Consider the following 15,329-nt stretch of genomic DNA (forward strand, 5'->3'; position numbering starts at 1 on the left):
TTGCAATCTGAGTGGAGACAGTCAACATTCACCATCCTGGTGTTGTTTATTGCATCTGTAGATTTACCCTCTCTAAATTTCTAAGGGACATTTTAACCTCTGTTACATGAAACCACTCTCATATGTGGTGCGCTTTTTAGAATGGTGTGTTCCCGCTAATTGTATTTAGGAACATTCGAGCATAGCCTACTGCCATGTGTGCATTGCTGCGCTTATAATGTGAAGAAATAATCGTTTTCAACATTTTAAGCGTTCTGATCTGTTGCATCAGCCTCATTGCTTTTTAACATTTGTTGATGTAAAGTATACCTTGTTGTATGAACGTTGCACAGGGGCTTGGTGGCACCTTAATTGGGGAGGACAGGCTCATGGTAATGTCTGGAGCGGAATCGGTGGAATGGTATCAAATACATAAAACACATGGTTTCCATGTGTTTGATGTCATTCCATTCAATCTGTTCCAGTCATTATTATGAGCCGTCCTCTCCCCAGCAGCCTCCACTGAAATGGTGTATCTATGGTCCTGTTTGAACCATCCCAGACATAGCCAATTTGATCTTGAGACGGATGAGCTAGCTATATAGCCTACCTAGAAAGAAAGCACATCTTTCAATCCTCTCTCCCGAAACTATTTGAATGATTAGGACTATTTCTCAGTTTCTCTCCCTTTCTGTGTTGGCTAAAGTAAACTCAGCTGCCTTCTGTCTGCTGCAGCTCTCTCTCAACAGCAATGACTGTGCTCAACACAAAAAATATTAATGTAGACTACACTGTCTTGCGAATGACTCGCAAAATCATCCTGTTGTTCCACATTTGGGTATTTTAAATGTGGTCACCCTAAGGCCAGCTGAACAGTGAACTGATGCATTTCAAGGAGACAACTCTTTTACATAAAATATTCAGTGAGAGTAATAAAATGATATTTTTATTGTTTTTTATACAATGAATTTAGCAAGTGGATTTAGGGGCTCCCGAGTGGAGTAGCGGTCTAAGGCACTGCATCTCAGTGCTGGAGGTGTCACTACAGACCCTGGTTTAATTCCAAGCTGTATCAAAACTGTCTATGATTGGGAGTCCCATAGGGCAGTGCACACTTGGCCCAGCGTTGTTAGGGTTTGGCTGGGGGTAGGCTGTCATTGCAAATAAGAACTTGTTCTTAAATGGCTTAGTTAAACAAAAATACATTTTGAAACTCAATCTCCCAAGGTTCCTTTCGCGCGTGTTTTGACGTAGCAGGAAGTAAACTTGGCATGTCGATAGGGGAGGTTCTTTTGAAGTGAAACTGGTGAGTTTTATGACAATTAACGTGCATATTTATGTGTCTCATTTTATATTTCACGTCAATACAATATGCACAGCAACGTCTGGATTATATCTAATGTAGTTCATATATATCTGTGTCGTTTTATATTTCACGTTAACACAATAGGCTATGCACACTGCACAGCAAGGTCTGCGCCTCGTCACGTTAATGTTTTCCAGGAAATGTTTTTCCCTGACCACAGTCAGCCCCTAAACAAGATCAGGATGAACACATTCTCCAGAATACCAATAATGTGTAGTGTAGACAAGAGTACACAGTTTATACTTTAATCCTTTTCATGTAACTCTGTATACTTGCGTGTAAAATTGGTTGTAAGAACCGTTATCTCTCTCTCCACACCCCCTATCTTTCGCAACACTCCTTCCCTCTCTTTCTTTCTCCCTCACTCTACCTCCAGAGCAGTCTATATATGATGTGATGTGATGGGTGTCCATGGTCTGACCAGCTATGTGGAGGGTAACAGGGGCTTGTTCCAGGACGTCAGGTTCAGAGACAGCAGACTTGTGATAGATGGCTGTAGTCTGTTCTTCAGGCTCTATCTAAACCATGGACTGGATCAGGCACACGGAGGGGACTACGATGCCTTCGCTGCCCTACTGTCTACCTTCATCTCTGCACTGGAGGCCTGCAACATACAGCCTTATGTGGTGCTGGATGGCGGTAAGGAGGAGGAGGTGTTTGTTTGTTTGTTTGTGTGTGTGTGCAACAGGATCTGTGGCTCACGAATCGGCCTCGTCAGTATCTTCTGAAGCCCCATAAATAAAATAAATCATGATCGACTCCAGTGACCGTCAATGATGATGATGATGATGATGTGTGTGTCAGGGTTTATGTTAGCCGGCTTTTGGCCGCACCCCCAAAAAATTCAAAGGCGATAAATGAAACTGTTGCCGGCCAAAATGACTGGGAGAAAAACAAATCCCATTGCAAAATAACGCTTTTTTATTAATTCATGTAAATACATTTGACTGTCATGCTTATCGGTCTATAGGTTACTTTGCATAATTTAGTGGAATTAAATTGGCCTTTGTGTATTTTCGTTTGTCATCTGATATCTTATTTATCCAACACAACTATCCAGCCCATGCTGAACTATCATATGCGCACACCATTTAGAGCCTATTTTGATCGGGATTTCTCCTGCAGATTCTCAGCTGGTTGGTGCTGGAGTAAAACGTGCTTTTATAAGCCCATTCATTGCGCAACAATTCTAAATGTAATCTCGTGTTAAAAACAGTTTTGGTTCTAAATTAAAAATAGATTTTTTATTTCTCAACTGGTAATTGAAGTGCGCCACCCATTCACCATTCAAGTGCAGGCAACAGGCTATCAGTGGGTCACCAACCACTTTACAATGTGAGCTGGAGGCAGTATGCATTTGAAAACATACTTAATTGTTTGAAACCTGAATGTTTTATTTCATATTATGAGGCATGTCTTACATTGCTTCAAAGTAGCCTATAGGCTAAATCTGACCATGGAAACGTGGAGGCAATTATTTTATAAAGGCGCGTGAGTTTCAAGTTTGGGGAAGATGACAATTTATCCTACCATTTCTACCGTTCTGCGTGCCAGTTATGATTTTCATAGTCACATTTTCGTGGAACCGTTTCATTTCAATAATAAAGTTTTAATTTCTCAAAACCATTATCAAATGGTTAATCATAAACATTTAATTAAAATTCTAAAAGTTAAGTCAACTAATGCGAGATCACCAGCTTCTGCCATACGGACACATTGATACACCGTGATCCATTGGCGGCTAAGGAAATGAGCGTATGGAACTCATAGCCTATAGGCCAATGCAGCAGTAGCCTATAACTGATGATTATCGAGCGGGAGATTGTTGTAAAGATTTTTGAAACAGTTTACTGTGAGGAAGTAAAGTTGTAATATATTATAATTCGCAATGGATGTAAAAAGCAACAACACTTTCCTACATTTCCGCGCAGCAGGCCAGGTACGTCTATGCGTGCGAGGTCCCCCAACATTATCAGAACAGAGAAACTAGACACATGCTCATTGCTCACATGGAGCACTCCAAACAAGACAATGAAAACATTTATAAATCTTGTAAATGATGGTTATGAAATAAACCCAAACTTGTTTCTCGCAAGTGTAGCAGGTTGTGAACTCTGCAAACAACGTTTCCACTCCGCGCATGAGAACGGTGAAAACTGTAATTCATACATGCATTAACAGAAATTGATGTAACCAAATGACGGGAATTAACTACTGGTGACATATATAATGGGGAATTGATAAAAACAATATATAATCAAAGGGCAAACAATTCACACAATGAAACAATGAATGCGCAAGAGAGAGACTCGCCTATACAGTATCTTCGCCACACATCCCTTCCCTTCTTCATGTCTCAACATTTTAAATTAAACTCAAGACACATTATCTCTACACATATTTTATTTGTTTTTCACTGACACCCATAACTCAATAACCAGCTTGGCCTATTCCCACGCGTGCTGCCCAAAATGCGGACTTCGCAAATAGGCATAGGTTTACCAGCTTATGATTTGAAACAATCCACAGCTATTTTTTTTAAATAAGCTAATAACCCTTGTTTCCTCTGTGGCTAAATAATACTTTCTGGTGAAGTATTTTGAATTATTTTATTTATTTCTATACAGACAGGAGCAATTCTATAATTTTGGCACATGTATTTCCATTTACTTCCCTATTCAATCCACCGCTATGCAATTTCACTCCTGTTCTATTGGTTTTCATATGAACTTCCTATCCACACAATCCTAGTCATATTAGCAACCCATTCTAGTTGTTGCATCTTTAAATTCCCCCTCTTTATAACCGCTATCAGGTGTGCTGTTTAGAATGGTGTTTTCCCAGGTGTGCTGTTTAGAATAGTGTTTTACCAGGTGTGCTGTTTAGAATGGTGTTTTACCAGGTGCGCTGTTTAGAATGGTGTTTTCCTGGGAATTGTATATTGGCAAATGTTTGAAAATGACGTTTTATTGTCTGCTTCATTATGTGAGTTGCATGTTCTGTTAAACTGCATTACCATAATCTAAATGGGATTTCTGTCATTCTGAGCACCGTGGGTGGACGCCCCTTATGCACATGGGTCCGATAGATTTCTCAAATGGCCCGAAAATTTGAATCTTCCCGGTCACGTTGTCCAGTGCCACATTTTCCTAACGGAAACCCTGGTGTGTGTGTGTCAGGCATGGACCCCAGTGATAAGAAGCTGTCCACCCTGAGGCAGCGGCTGCAGAGTAAGATCCAAGAGGCTGAGTCTCTGTCCCGGGGCCGACACGGCTCCGTCCTCCCCCTCCTCACAAGACACGTCTTCATCCAGGTACAGACACACACAGACGGACCCAGAGACATACACACGTACAACATACAGGCGAACTCATACACACCACTCTTCTCCTTTTTCGCATCACATTCATTTTTTTCTGTCCCTCCCTCAGGTCCTCTCCCAGCGAGGTGTCCCGTTGGTCCAGTGCCCCGCCGAGGCAGACTGGGAGATTGCCTGCCTGGCCAATCAGTGGGGCTGTCCAGTTCTGACCAATGACAGTGACTTTTACATCTTTGACTTGCCAGGTGGGTGGAGCCAGACCAGGAAGTGAAGGTCTCCTTCCAGTTTTTATCTTACCCCTCCCCCCTCCTCTCTCTCATCCCTTTCTCCCGCCTCTATTTCCAGGTGGTTATATTCCATTCCGGTTCTTCCAATGGGCCAGTGTTAGCGGTTCCCCTCCAAATCACTACATCCCAGCCAGACGCTACACGGTCAGTGGGATGTGCCAGCACTTCAGGGGAATGAACCGGGAACTTCTGCCGCTGTGTGCTGTCCTGGCAGGGAATGACTACACTACAGAACAAACCTACAAACACATACACACACTCCTCCCTCAGCTGACCACAGGAGGGAAGAGGGGAGGCAGGGGCGGAGGGAGCCAATCCCATATAGAGGGCCTCCTTCTCTGGCTCTCCTCCTTCCCTGGACCTGAGGAGGCTCTGCAGGAGGTGGGGAGACTGACAGGAGGAGTAGAAAGAGGAGGAGGAGAGAGAGGGAGAGGAGGAAGGGGGAGAGGAGGAGAGAAGTCCGGCCTGTGTTCTGTGCTCTGGTCAGGCATGCAAGAGTACCATCTGACTCCTCAGAGCCGTCTCTCTACCTGGTTCTCTGGAGGCTCATCCAGGTCGCCAGAGGGGCTGTGGGCTGCTACTCCCTGCCCGCTGCCAGAGTGGCTGTGCTGGGCCGCAGGGAGCGGGGCGATGGCCCCCCTGGTGCTGGATGTCCTGGAGCTCAGGAGGGTGCTGCTCATCCCTCAGGTGGAAAACAGCCGACTACCCAGCAGCCACTGCAGTGCCACGGCCATACGACAGGCCCTCTACGGGATCCTACTGGCCAATCAGGAGCAGGGCGAGAGGGGAGAGACGGGGTGGGGAGAGGGTCACAGGGTCCAGAGACAAGGTGGACAGGAGACCCAGGTAGAGGAACAGGGAGAAAGGGGGAGGGGAGGAAGGCAGTGGGGGAGGAGGGGAAGGGGCAGAGGTCAGAAACAGGGTATGGGTCAGGGGGGTGCAGAGCCTTCCTCAGGCAGTGGTCAGGGTGAGAACAACTTCCCTAGCGCTGTGGAGAGTGACAGAGGTATGAGTGTGTTTGTGGAGGAGTACGACAGACACAATCTGAACCTGAGGAAGTGCCAGGTGGAGCCACGGACCCCTGGAACCAGGCTACAACTTGAGACACTCTGCCAGGTAACCATAACTCTCTGGCAGGTAATCATAGCAACACACTGGCAGGTAACAATATCAACACACTATGCCTGGTAACCATAACAACACACTCAGTCTACTTTTCCCCCCAAGATTGTTGCTTTTTTGTCCATAGTGTCATCTTCCTTTTGATTTTACTAACCCCCCACCCCTCCCTCTCTCCCTCCCTCTCTCTCGCTCCATCTCTCTATAGGCTCCTGTGTCAGTGCGGCTGGGAGTACTGTATGATGTTCTGGGGGTGAAGGAGTCCTCTCTGTCCCCCCTACCTCCTCACCTTAGGCTGGCCCTTGGAGTGACTGGGTTCTGGAGGAGAGAGGCCAGACCTTTTCCCTCTCTACCCCAGGTACAGGCTCTGCTGCTGGGCATGGTCCATGGAGAGATGGCCCGGAACACTCATCCTGGACAGAGCCAGAACACAGGTAGGGGCAGTGTGCACACATGCAAACACACAGGCACGCGCATAAACGTGTGCAAAAACACACACACAAACACTTTAGTTAGATCCACAAAAAACATCACATTGCAAAGTGCCCAAATATTTGGTTGTACAGTCTTGTCTTTCGTACACCAAAATACACACTAAACCAGTTCTCGCTCTAACTCAGCCGCAGAACGGAACCTGTGGATGAAGCTTCGCCTGCGGCCAGGAGACAGGCGGGGTTTCGATGTGGGCGTGGCTCATTCCCTCAGCCAATGGCAGGCCTGCCTGTGGAGTGTGCTCAGTCTGAACCAGCTACTGTGTCTGCCCCTGCCTGAACCAGACACAGCATGGTAGGTAACGCAAGCACACACACACACAAACTGCCCCTACCCGTTTGAACCATACTGTCCCTCTGTCCCCCAGGTTATTCAGTGGTAGTCTGGTCCATGGTTTGGTTGGCCGTCTGAGAGGGGGTTGTTCTCCTGAGTCTGTTCTGGCTGCAGCTCCTCTCTCTGGGCATATCTACCACTCCCTACTGGCTGCTCTGGAGGACTGCATGCCAAATACACTACCCTCATCATCATCAGGGAGGAGGAAGAGGGGGAGAGGAGGAGGAGAGAAAGGAGGGAGAAGGGGAGGAGCCCCTTCCTCCCAGGAGATAAACAACAGGTTTGCTCTGCTGATGACTGAGGAAGAGGATGAAGAGTGAGAGGGATAGGAGTGAGGAGACTACTGTAGGTTCTTTCTAGTCAACGTGGTGCTCATGAATAAACGTTGTTCCTCTTTTTACAGCTTAGAAAGAGAGGAGTGGGATGAAAAGAAAGAGATGGCCTGTGGTATAGGTACACTATTTTAGGAAGCATTAATCCATATGATTTAAACCCACTCAGGGAATGCTGCGTTTCAATGACGATTCTAAATGATTAACATTTCTGATGAAACGCTTCCTTTTAATTACGACATATAAAGTATGTATACGTATGGCCTTCATGAGGCCTTTACGGCAGCTAATGCCATCTTAACAAGCAGCTGATGTCACCTTGTCAGCATGAGTCTACACAAAACATTGAGCCTTTGAACTGTTTTTAATCAAATGTGTAAACTCAATGATGTGCATATTGTTCTTATCATTAGTCTCAATGTCCACATAGAAACCCAACCAGACCATAGTAAGAGTTACTTAACTATTAGTAACCAAATAAAAACATGTTCAGTTCCAGCTTTCTGTTTATTTTCAATTTCATGTAACAGTCATCACATACATACAGTAGTAAAAATGCTAAAGTTTCTTCTATAACCTCAGACATTACATAATTTCATTGCAGTACAACATAAAACAGTACAATTAAATACACAATAGCATAAAATACATAGTATAGAATCATATTTTCAAATTCTTGAGCAGCACTTGATTTCATTTACATGGTAAAATACAACCAATGGATTAGTTCCAAAAGTGCCATCTACTTTCAAGTAGTTAAAAGTATTTGACCCAGGTCTGATAAAAACATGTTTAGTTGAGACTAAGTGTATCAGCTGAAAGCTCTTAGATCAGTCGTTCATCTGTAGCTTTAACATTGAGCTTCTGTCTGAAGGCAATCATCACTGAGTGACTTTCATGTTAGTATTTTCCCAGTTCTATGTTCTGCTAGTCAGCACCTCGCCTCAAAGAGTGTGTTCTCTATGATTTCTGTCAATGTGAAGCTTCAACATGATTCCACTACAGCAGTTTCATACCACACTGACCAGCTCTCGTCCTCCAAATAAAAGCAAACAGACAGATAAAACATTTGAAAGACCCTGGGTTATGCTGTGGATGATGGGGGTACTGTGTGAGTGTGTGTTGACTCAGTCTCCTCTTCCTTGGCCCCACAGGTGTCCACCACACAGATCAGACAGCTGGTGACGGGGAACGCTCTCACCTTACTGCACGTCACCCACCTACACACACACACACACACACACACACACACACACACACACACACACAAAGGATTAAGATAAAACACACACAGGAAATCATACACAAATGTGTGTGTGTGTGTGTGTGTGTGTACCTGTCAGTGTCAGTGTGGTACTCCAGGATGTGTCCTAGTCGTCCGACCCCCTGGAAACCTGCCAGTACGTAAATCACTCTGCTGACTGCAGCACACCTCACGTTCATCCCACGCCACGGCATCGCCGCGGCAACGTGCCACTCATTCCTGCCGATGTCATAGTACTCCACCGAGTCCAGCCCACCTATACACTCACATATATAAATATACCCCAAACATACCCGACAGTGTATGTGTGTGTGTGTGTGTGTGCCATACCCAGTCCGTTCATTCCTCCCACAGCATAGATCCTGTTGTTGACAAACACCAGACCGTGGTTCTTCCTGGCTTCCCTCATCCCACTCAGCTCCCTCCATCTAAAAACACACACAGAAGATACACACAGTTATTAACTTCTAGAGGAGTATGGTGTGTGTGTGTGTGAGCGAGTACTTCCGAAAGGGAAAGGGGGGGATACCTAGTCAGTTGTACCACTGAATGCCTTCAACTGAAATGTGTCTTCCACATTCAACCCAACCCCTCTAAATCAGAAAGGTGCGGGGGGCTGCCATAGTATGTGTGATTAGACTCACTCCTCCTTAACGGAGTCATAGACCTCACAGTTGCTGAGGACCCTCCCAGAGACGTTGTTGCCTAGGGACCCTCCGCAGACGTAGATGAGCCCATTGGCCTCCACGCTGCCGTGGCTACAGCGAGGCATCAACATACTGGCTTTGGTCTGCCATGACTCACACCGTGTGTCATAACACTCAAACAGGTTCAACGCTGAGCTGCCTGGAGGGAGAGACGGACAGACACACACAGAAAGGAGCACAAACACTTCAATACAAAGGAGATACAATGGTACGCTACAATACTAATATAGATAAACCATCAGCCCAATACTTCCCTGTTCTCCGGTGTGTGTGTGTGTGAAGCTCACCTACTTCCGACCCTCCAGAGGTGTAGATCTTGCCCTGAGAGGCGCAAGCAGCCAGACTGTCCCGTGGTGTAGGGGGGCCTGGTTTACAGAAGAGAAAATGTAAGAACAAACACACAATATTTTTCTCATTTTAGACCACATGGGAGTGCGTATTTGATGGTATTAAAAGATACCGAATACTAAATGTTTTATGAACAGGGAATGACCCTAGAATGGCAAAAAATCTATTCCAAGTGGTTTTAATGGGCTTTCTTCATTCTGATGGTTTTATACACAACCAAACTAGGACAAAACTGACAGTGAAGTAGTCCAATATGTAGAACTTTTCATTTATTTAGCACTGTATCAAAATACCTTTATAGATGGTATTATATCCATACTGGGGTATGCTGGTTTTCACAATATATCACCCAGCCCTAACACACACACACATCTTTCTGTGTTGCAACACAAGTCACACTACTCCCATTTCAGTCACTAATACAACACACACACACTTTCCAGTACCTAGTTTGGAGTACCAGCTGTCCTTCAGTACGTTGTAACAGTCCATCCTCTTGATGGGGAACAGCTGAGATCCTCCCAGGATGTAAACAACATTATCCCAGAACACTGCCGTGGCATCACGACGCTTCTCAAACGGACAACGAATGTCTGACCAGCTGTAGTCCTGGACACACACGGCCCGTACTTGAAATGATTCAGCCGTTTCATTAACATCCCCACATACTTGAATGAGAGCAGATGGACTACAGACTGGCCTTATCTAAGTGACGTAATGTTCTTTGAGATTAAGCACATGTAGGATTACAAAGGTGTGTTTGTGTGTTTGTGTACCTTAGGGTTGAAGTATCTGCAGGACTGTGGTTGCGAGCCTCCAAACAGAGCAATCCTGTAGTCGTGTTTCTTACGCCGCGGGCGACTGTTCTCTCCCAACTCCTCACGATCCTCTGGGCACAACAGGTGGTACCGCATCCCACCTAGATACACAAAAGAGGTTACACACACCAACATAAATAATGGGGCCAATGTGTGACATTGGGATCCACACGTCAAAATGGTTTGAAACAACAAAAAATGAGTTTAAATGCAGTCCCACATATATGCACATTGTCCCATAACTCCACTTATACTTCCTCCTTAGGCCGAGGACCACACATCTTTAAGCAGGGTTCATACAGACATTGGTAAGTCGAATTCAAGGACTTTTGGGGACTTTTTCAGGCACTTAATTGTAATTTTCAAGGACCTCAATGTTATACAATTGTATAATTTATATAACTGTACATACAGTATAGGGAACCCCCCTCCCCTCAAAAAGCATGCAAAAAGTGTAAAAGAAAAAGTAGGCCCTTATCACTGAGAATAATGCATTTTTTAGGCCTTGATATTCAAATTATTATTACATTCTAAAATATGTGAGAATAATGTGGACATTTCCTGACTAAATAGATTGGATGCATGCACGGCAATGTTTCTGTAGCCTATATGGCTGACGCAGGCACATATAATAAAGCCATGAATAGCAGTAGCATTAATCTCACCATCGCTGTTATCATGAGAAAGTGACCAAAAAACAGGAAGGATTTGTATGGAAAGCCAAGTTGAAGCCAACATGAGATCATCATCATAATAACCGCACATGGTTTTACCGCAACAAAGTTGCGCAGCGCCTTTCAATTGAAGCGGCGGAAAACAAACGAAAGTGGTCACATCTCTGACAAAAACTGATCAAAAATGTAATAAAATGGATACCAAATGCAAATCCAACAAGTAGTATGCATAATGATTGAAGAAGCATGTTAATGACAGTATGGATTTAGGTTTTAAGTATCAAGGTAAGGTCCCTCTCGGTTAGAGACATTTGATTTTTCAATAGTATTTACTTTTTTAAAGCATTTACAAAATGTTATGTAGTTACACTGCATTTCTGAGATCTCTATACAAAAACTGACAGTTAGATCCAGGATTCTTACAGGGTTCAAGTTCAATGTCTAATTTAACTAATTAATGCTTAATATATGATATAAAGACAACTTACATTGCCATAAATGCAAGGACAGAAAAGTAATGTTTTATGTCACACGATTTTGGACAAATCCTTCAAGGCACCAACCATAGCTATGATCCCACCTACAGTGGGGCAAAAAAGTATTTAGTCAGCCACCAATTGTGCAAGTTCTCCCACTTAAAAAGATGAGAGAGGCCTGTAATTTTCATCATAGGTACACTTCAACTATGACAGACAAAATGAGGGAAAAAAAATCCAGAAAATCACATTGTAGGATTTTTAATGAATTTATTTGCAAATTATGGTGGAAAATAAGTATTTGGTCACCTACAAACAAGCAAGATTTTCTGGCTCTCACAGACCTGTAACTTCTTCTTTAGAGGCTCCTCTGTCCTCCACTCGTTACCTGTATTAATGGCACCTGTTTGAACTTGTTATCAGTATAAAAAGACACCTGTCCACAACCTCAAACAGTCACACTCCAAACTCCACTATGGCCAAGACCAAAGAGCTGTCAAAGACACCAGAAACAAATTGTAGACCTGCACCAGGCTGGGAAGACTGAATCTGCAATAGGTAAGCCGCTTGGTTTGAAGAAATCAACTGTGGGAGCAATTATTAGGAAATGGAAGACATACAAGACCACTGATAATCTCCCTCGATCTGGGGCTCCACGCAAGATCTCACCCCGTGGGGTCAAAATGATCACAAGAACGGTGAGCAAAAATCCCAGAACCACACGGGGGGCTAGTGAATGACCTGCAGAGAGCTGGGACCAAGTAACAAAGCCTACCATCAGCAAGGGCATTGAAGATGAAACGTGGCTGGGTCTTTTAGCATGACAATGATCCCAAACACACGGCCCGGGCAATGAAGGAGTGGCTTCCGAAGAATGCATTTCAAGGTCCTGGAGTGGCCTAGCCAGTCTCCAGATCTCAACCCCATAGAAAATCTTTGGAGGGAGTTGAAAGTCCGTGTTGCCCAGCAACAGCCCAAAACATCACTGCTCTAGAGAAGATCTGCATGGAGGAATGGGCCAAAATACCAGCAACAGTGTGGTAAACCTTGTGAAGACTTACAGAAAAGTTTGACCTCTGCCAACAAAGGGTATTAACAAAGTATTGAGAAACTTTTGTTATTGACCAAATACTTATTTTCCACCATAATTTGCAAATAAATTCATTAAAAATCCTACAATGTGTTTTCTGGATTTTTCCCCTCATTTTGTCTGTCATAGTTGAAGTGTACCTATGATGAAAATTACAGGCCTCTCTCATCTTTTTAAGTGGGAGAACTTGCACAATTGGTGGCTGACTAAATACTTTTTTGCCCCACTGTATATCTTAATGTAATGACATGAAAATGGTTTGCAGATTATTATCAACGACTTATCAAAAGCTGTAACAAGTTGTCCAGTGTAGGAAATCCTCACTGGTACCCCAGTTTATAGTAAGACCCATATGCAGCTGTGTGTACTCACTGATGACCATCTTGAGACACTCTGGGTTGTCCTGTATGAGGGGTTCAGCCTGGACGGTCTTAGAGAGGAAGGCTTTGGACACCAGAGGGAAGCGAACACAGCCCAACACCTCCACCATGTGACTCTGTCTGTTACACACATCATACTTCAGCCACCGCACCGCAGACTCATAGATCTACACACACAAACACACAGAAAGGGAGAGAGAGAAATAGGGGGGGGGGGGGGGGGCGCATGTCATACTTGAGCCAGTGATCTACACACATTAATGACAACATGGTAAAGTATCTTGGTGTGTGTGTGTTACCTGGTCCTCGGCCCGGACAGTGAGTGTGTCTTGGTGCAGTAGCTGTGTGAGCTGGGTGACGTTCAGTTGGAGGAATTCATCCAATTTATAGACCTCAGTGAAGTGTTGATGGATGAAGTCATCCGCTGACAGCTTCAATTCTGGACAGTCCAAACACTCCGCTAGAGCAGAGATGCCTAGAGAGAGACCAGAGGTTAAGGAGTGTGTTTCTGTGGAGGTGAATTTGAGAGACACTATTATAGATGTATAGAATCTAGACATGTCTTACCCAGACAGTTGGTTGCATCGACTTGCTCTTTTAGGAAGTCAACACACATCTTCTTCACAGGTTCTATCTGGTACTGGTTGGCTGCATCCAGCAAAGACTGGACATTACTGCTGTTCACTGAGATACTGAAACACACACACGGTTTGGGGTGTGTTTTGTGTCTGAAGTGTCCCATATGGATGGACATTCGAGTGTGTGCGCGCGTCTTACCGAGCGGTGTAGACAAACTCCACCAACAGTTCTATGATCTCAGGCTCAGCACTCCTCAACTCCACCTCGTGACTGGTAGACTCCATCATGCTGGCTAGAGAGAGATATGGAGAGAGAGATATGGAGGGGGAGCGATAGAGAGAGACATGTGTCACATTGGGTAATTAGAGGTAGGGGAGAAAGAGATAGGGTTACAACAAAGTTGAGTATGTGTGTAGTGTACTCACTAGTAAACATGAGGCTGAAGAAGTGGCTGGCTGCAGCTAAAACCACTCTGTGAGCAGGAATATGTTTCCCCTGAACCACCAAGATCACATCACATAGGGTACCCTGCAGAAAACACACACTGTTAGACACACACTGTTAGAGACACACACACGGCGCGCACGCACACACCTGTTTCCTTAGGTTGTTCATGACGCCCATGATACTGGACAGGAATCTGGACTCCTCTTTGGAAGCAAACTTCTTTTCATTCTTCTTCTTAGAACCCGAACCTGGGGGTTTGTCTCCTGTTACAGCTGCAGAAGCCATGCTGGTGCTGGCCATAGCTGCTGGCTACTAAATTTAGTGTATATTTAGTTAACTTAGGGTTGTCAATAGCCTCCAATAATAATGTGTATGGATAAACTGGCTAGCTTGCAATAGTAGCTAGAACTCCCACTCTGCTGCTGCCAAAGTCCACTGCACATCACACCCTGTTTGTTTTGGAGATAGTAATTACGCTAGCTAGCTATATAGACTGCGTGCAGTTCAACAGCTAGCTACATACATAGGCATGTCCAGCTCGTATATACACGAATCTTGATGTTGACTCGCTGCGAGTAAACCGCTGGGCTATATTATTGGTTTAGTTTGCTCACAGAATAAGTTAAGAAAAGTGGGTTCTTATTATATGTGTTAGCTAGCCGGCTAGCACTGTCAGAGTATCTCTCGCACTGATCACTTCCTCACTTCTTCCGGCTCCCTGTTGTGGTAGAATCAGTAGCAGCAGCTGTCAAATATTGCCCTCTAGCGTCAGTTGACAGACCGCCTCCGTTTATCTGTTTTCATTCTGAACGGAAAAAGTGTATTTCTTACAGGCAGCCTACGGTTTGTCGTTTCATAAAGGCACTAGCGTTGGAAAAAGTACTCAATTATCATACTTGACTTAAAGTAAAGGTAACTTAATAGAAAATGAAAGTCACCGAGTAAAGTAAAAGTGAAAGTCACCCTGTAAAATACTTCTCAAGTAAAAATCTAAAAGTATTTGGTTTTAAATATACTAAAGTATCAAAAGTAAAAGTATAAATCATTTCAAATTCCTTATAGTAAGCAAACCAGATAGTTTGACGGATAGCCAGGGGCACACCAATATAATTTACAAACGAAGCATTTGTGTTTAGTGAATCCGCCAGATCAGAGAGTAGCGATGACCAGAGATGTTCTCTTGATAAGTGCGTGAATTGGACCATTTTCCTGTCAAATGTGACAAGTACTTTTGGGTGTCAGGGAAAATGTATGGAGTAAAAATTAGATTGTTTTATTTAGGAATGTAGTGAAGTAAAAGTAAAAGTTGGCAAAAATAT

The 15,329-nt window shown here is 44.2% G+C and overlaps 2 protein-coding genes across 4 annotated transcripts; one reads left to right on the forward strand and one right to left on the reverse strand.

Annotated features, from left to right (window-relative positions):
- Positions 1 to 1,217: 1,217 nt before the first annotated feature.
- Positions 1,218 to 7,725, forward strand: aste1b (asteroid homolog 1b). 2 transcript variants are annotated; one of them, XM_024136100.2, is made up of 8 exons: positions 1,218 to 1,285; positions 1,722 to 1,984; positions 4,525 to 4,658; positions 4,777 to 4,909; positions 5,010 to 6,067; positions 6,279 to 6,504; positions 6,691 to 6,856; positions 6,930 to 7,725. In XM_024136100.2, the coding sequence occupies exons 2-8, from the start codon at positions 1,747 to 1,749 to the stop codon at positions 7,213 to 7,215; spliced, it is 2,241 nt and encodes a 746-aa protein (XP_023991868.1). In that variant the 5' UTR covers positions 1,218 to 1,285; positions 1,722 to 1,746; the 3' UTR covers positions 7,216 to 7,725. The 2 variants fall into 2 exon arrangements, with proteins under 2 accessions (XP_023991868.1, XP_023991869.1); XM_024136101.1 differs by having other exon boundaries at positions 1,234 to 1,285; positions 1,727 to 1,984.
- Positions 7,726 to 7,832: 107 nt separating this feature from the next.
- On the reverse strand, positions 7,833 to 14,716 carry klhl7 (kelch-like family member 7). Of its 2 annotated transcripts, XM_024136102.2 has the most exons (13): positions 14,158 to 14,716; positions 13,989 to 14,091; positions 13,762 to 13,855; positions 13,552 to 13,676; positions 13,284 to 13,459; positions 12,977 to 13,151; positions 10,323 to 10,465; positions 9,993 to 10,155; positions 9,486 to 9,563; positions 9,136 to 9,337; positions 8,822 to 8,919; positions 8,564 to 8,747; positions 7,833 to 8,447 (listed from the first exon to the last, which is right to left on the reverse strand). In XM_024136102.2, the coding sequence occupies exons 1-13, from the start codon at positions 14,308 to 14,310 to the stop codon at positions 8,312 to 8,314; spliced, it is 1,830 nt and encodes a 609-aa protein (XP_023991870.1). In that variant the 5' UTR covers positions 14,311 to 14,716; the 3' UTR covers positions 7,833 to 8,311. The 2 variants fall into 2 exon arrangements, with proteins under 2 accessions (XP_023991870.1, XP_023991871.1); XM_024136103.2 differs by lacking the exon at positions 8,564 to 8,747 and having other exon boundaries at positions 8,354 to 8,447.
- Between the last annotated feature and the right edge of the window lie 613 nt (positions 14,717 to 15,329).

Source organism: Salvelinus sp. IW2-2015, unplaced genomic scaffold, assembly GCF_002910315.2.
Source record: "Salvelinus sp. IW2-2015 unplaced genomic scaffold, ASM291031v2 Un_scaffold778, whole genome shotgun sequence".
Classification (NCBI taxonomy): domain Eukaryota; kingdom Metazoa; phylum Chordata; class Actinopteri; order Salmoniformes; family Salmonidae; genus Salvelinus; species Salvelinus sp. IW2-2015.

What these genes read in the sequence shown, in the direction of transcription:
- klhl7 (XM_024136102.2), bottom strand. Translation starts at nt 14,310, where the DNA reads ATGGCCAGCACCAGCATGGCTTCTGCAGCTGTAACAGGAGACAAACCC. An exon ending in GTGTCTCAAGATGGTCATCA is followed by an intron (nt 10,466 to 12,976) that starts GTGAGTACACAC and finishes TTGTGTATCTAG; the next exon opens with GTGGGATGCGGTACCACCTG. An exon ending in CAGCTGGTACTCCAAACTAG is followed by an intron (nt 9,564 to 9,992) that starts GTACTGGAAAGT and finishes TCTGTAAACCAG; the next exon opens with GCCCCCCTACACCACGGGAC.
- aste1b (XM_024136100.2), top strand. Translation starts at nt 1,747, where the DNA reads ATGGGTGTCCATGGTCTGACCAGCTATGTGGAGGGTAACAGGGGCTTG. An exon ending in CAAGACACGTCTTCATCCAG is followed by an intron (nt 4,659 to 4,776) that starts GTACAGACACAC and finishes TCCCTCCCTCAG; the next exon opens with GTCCTCTCCCAGCGAGGTGT. An exon ending in AACTTGAGACACTCTGCCAG is followed by an intron (nt 6,068 to 6,278) that starts GTAACCATAACT and finishes ATCTCTCTATAG; the next exon opens with GCTCCTGTGTCAGTGCGGCT.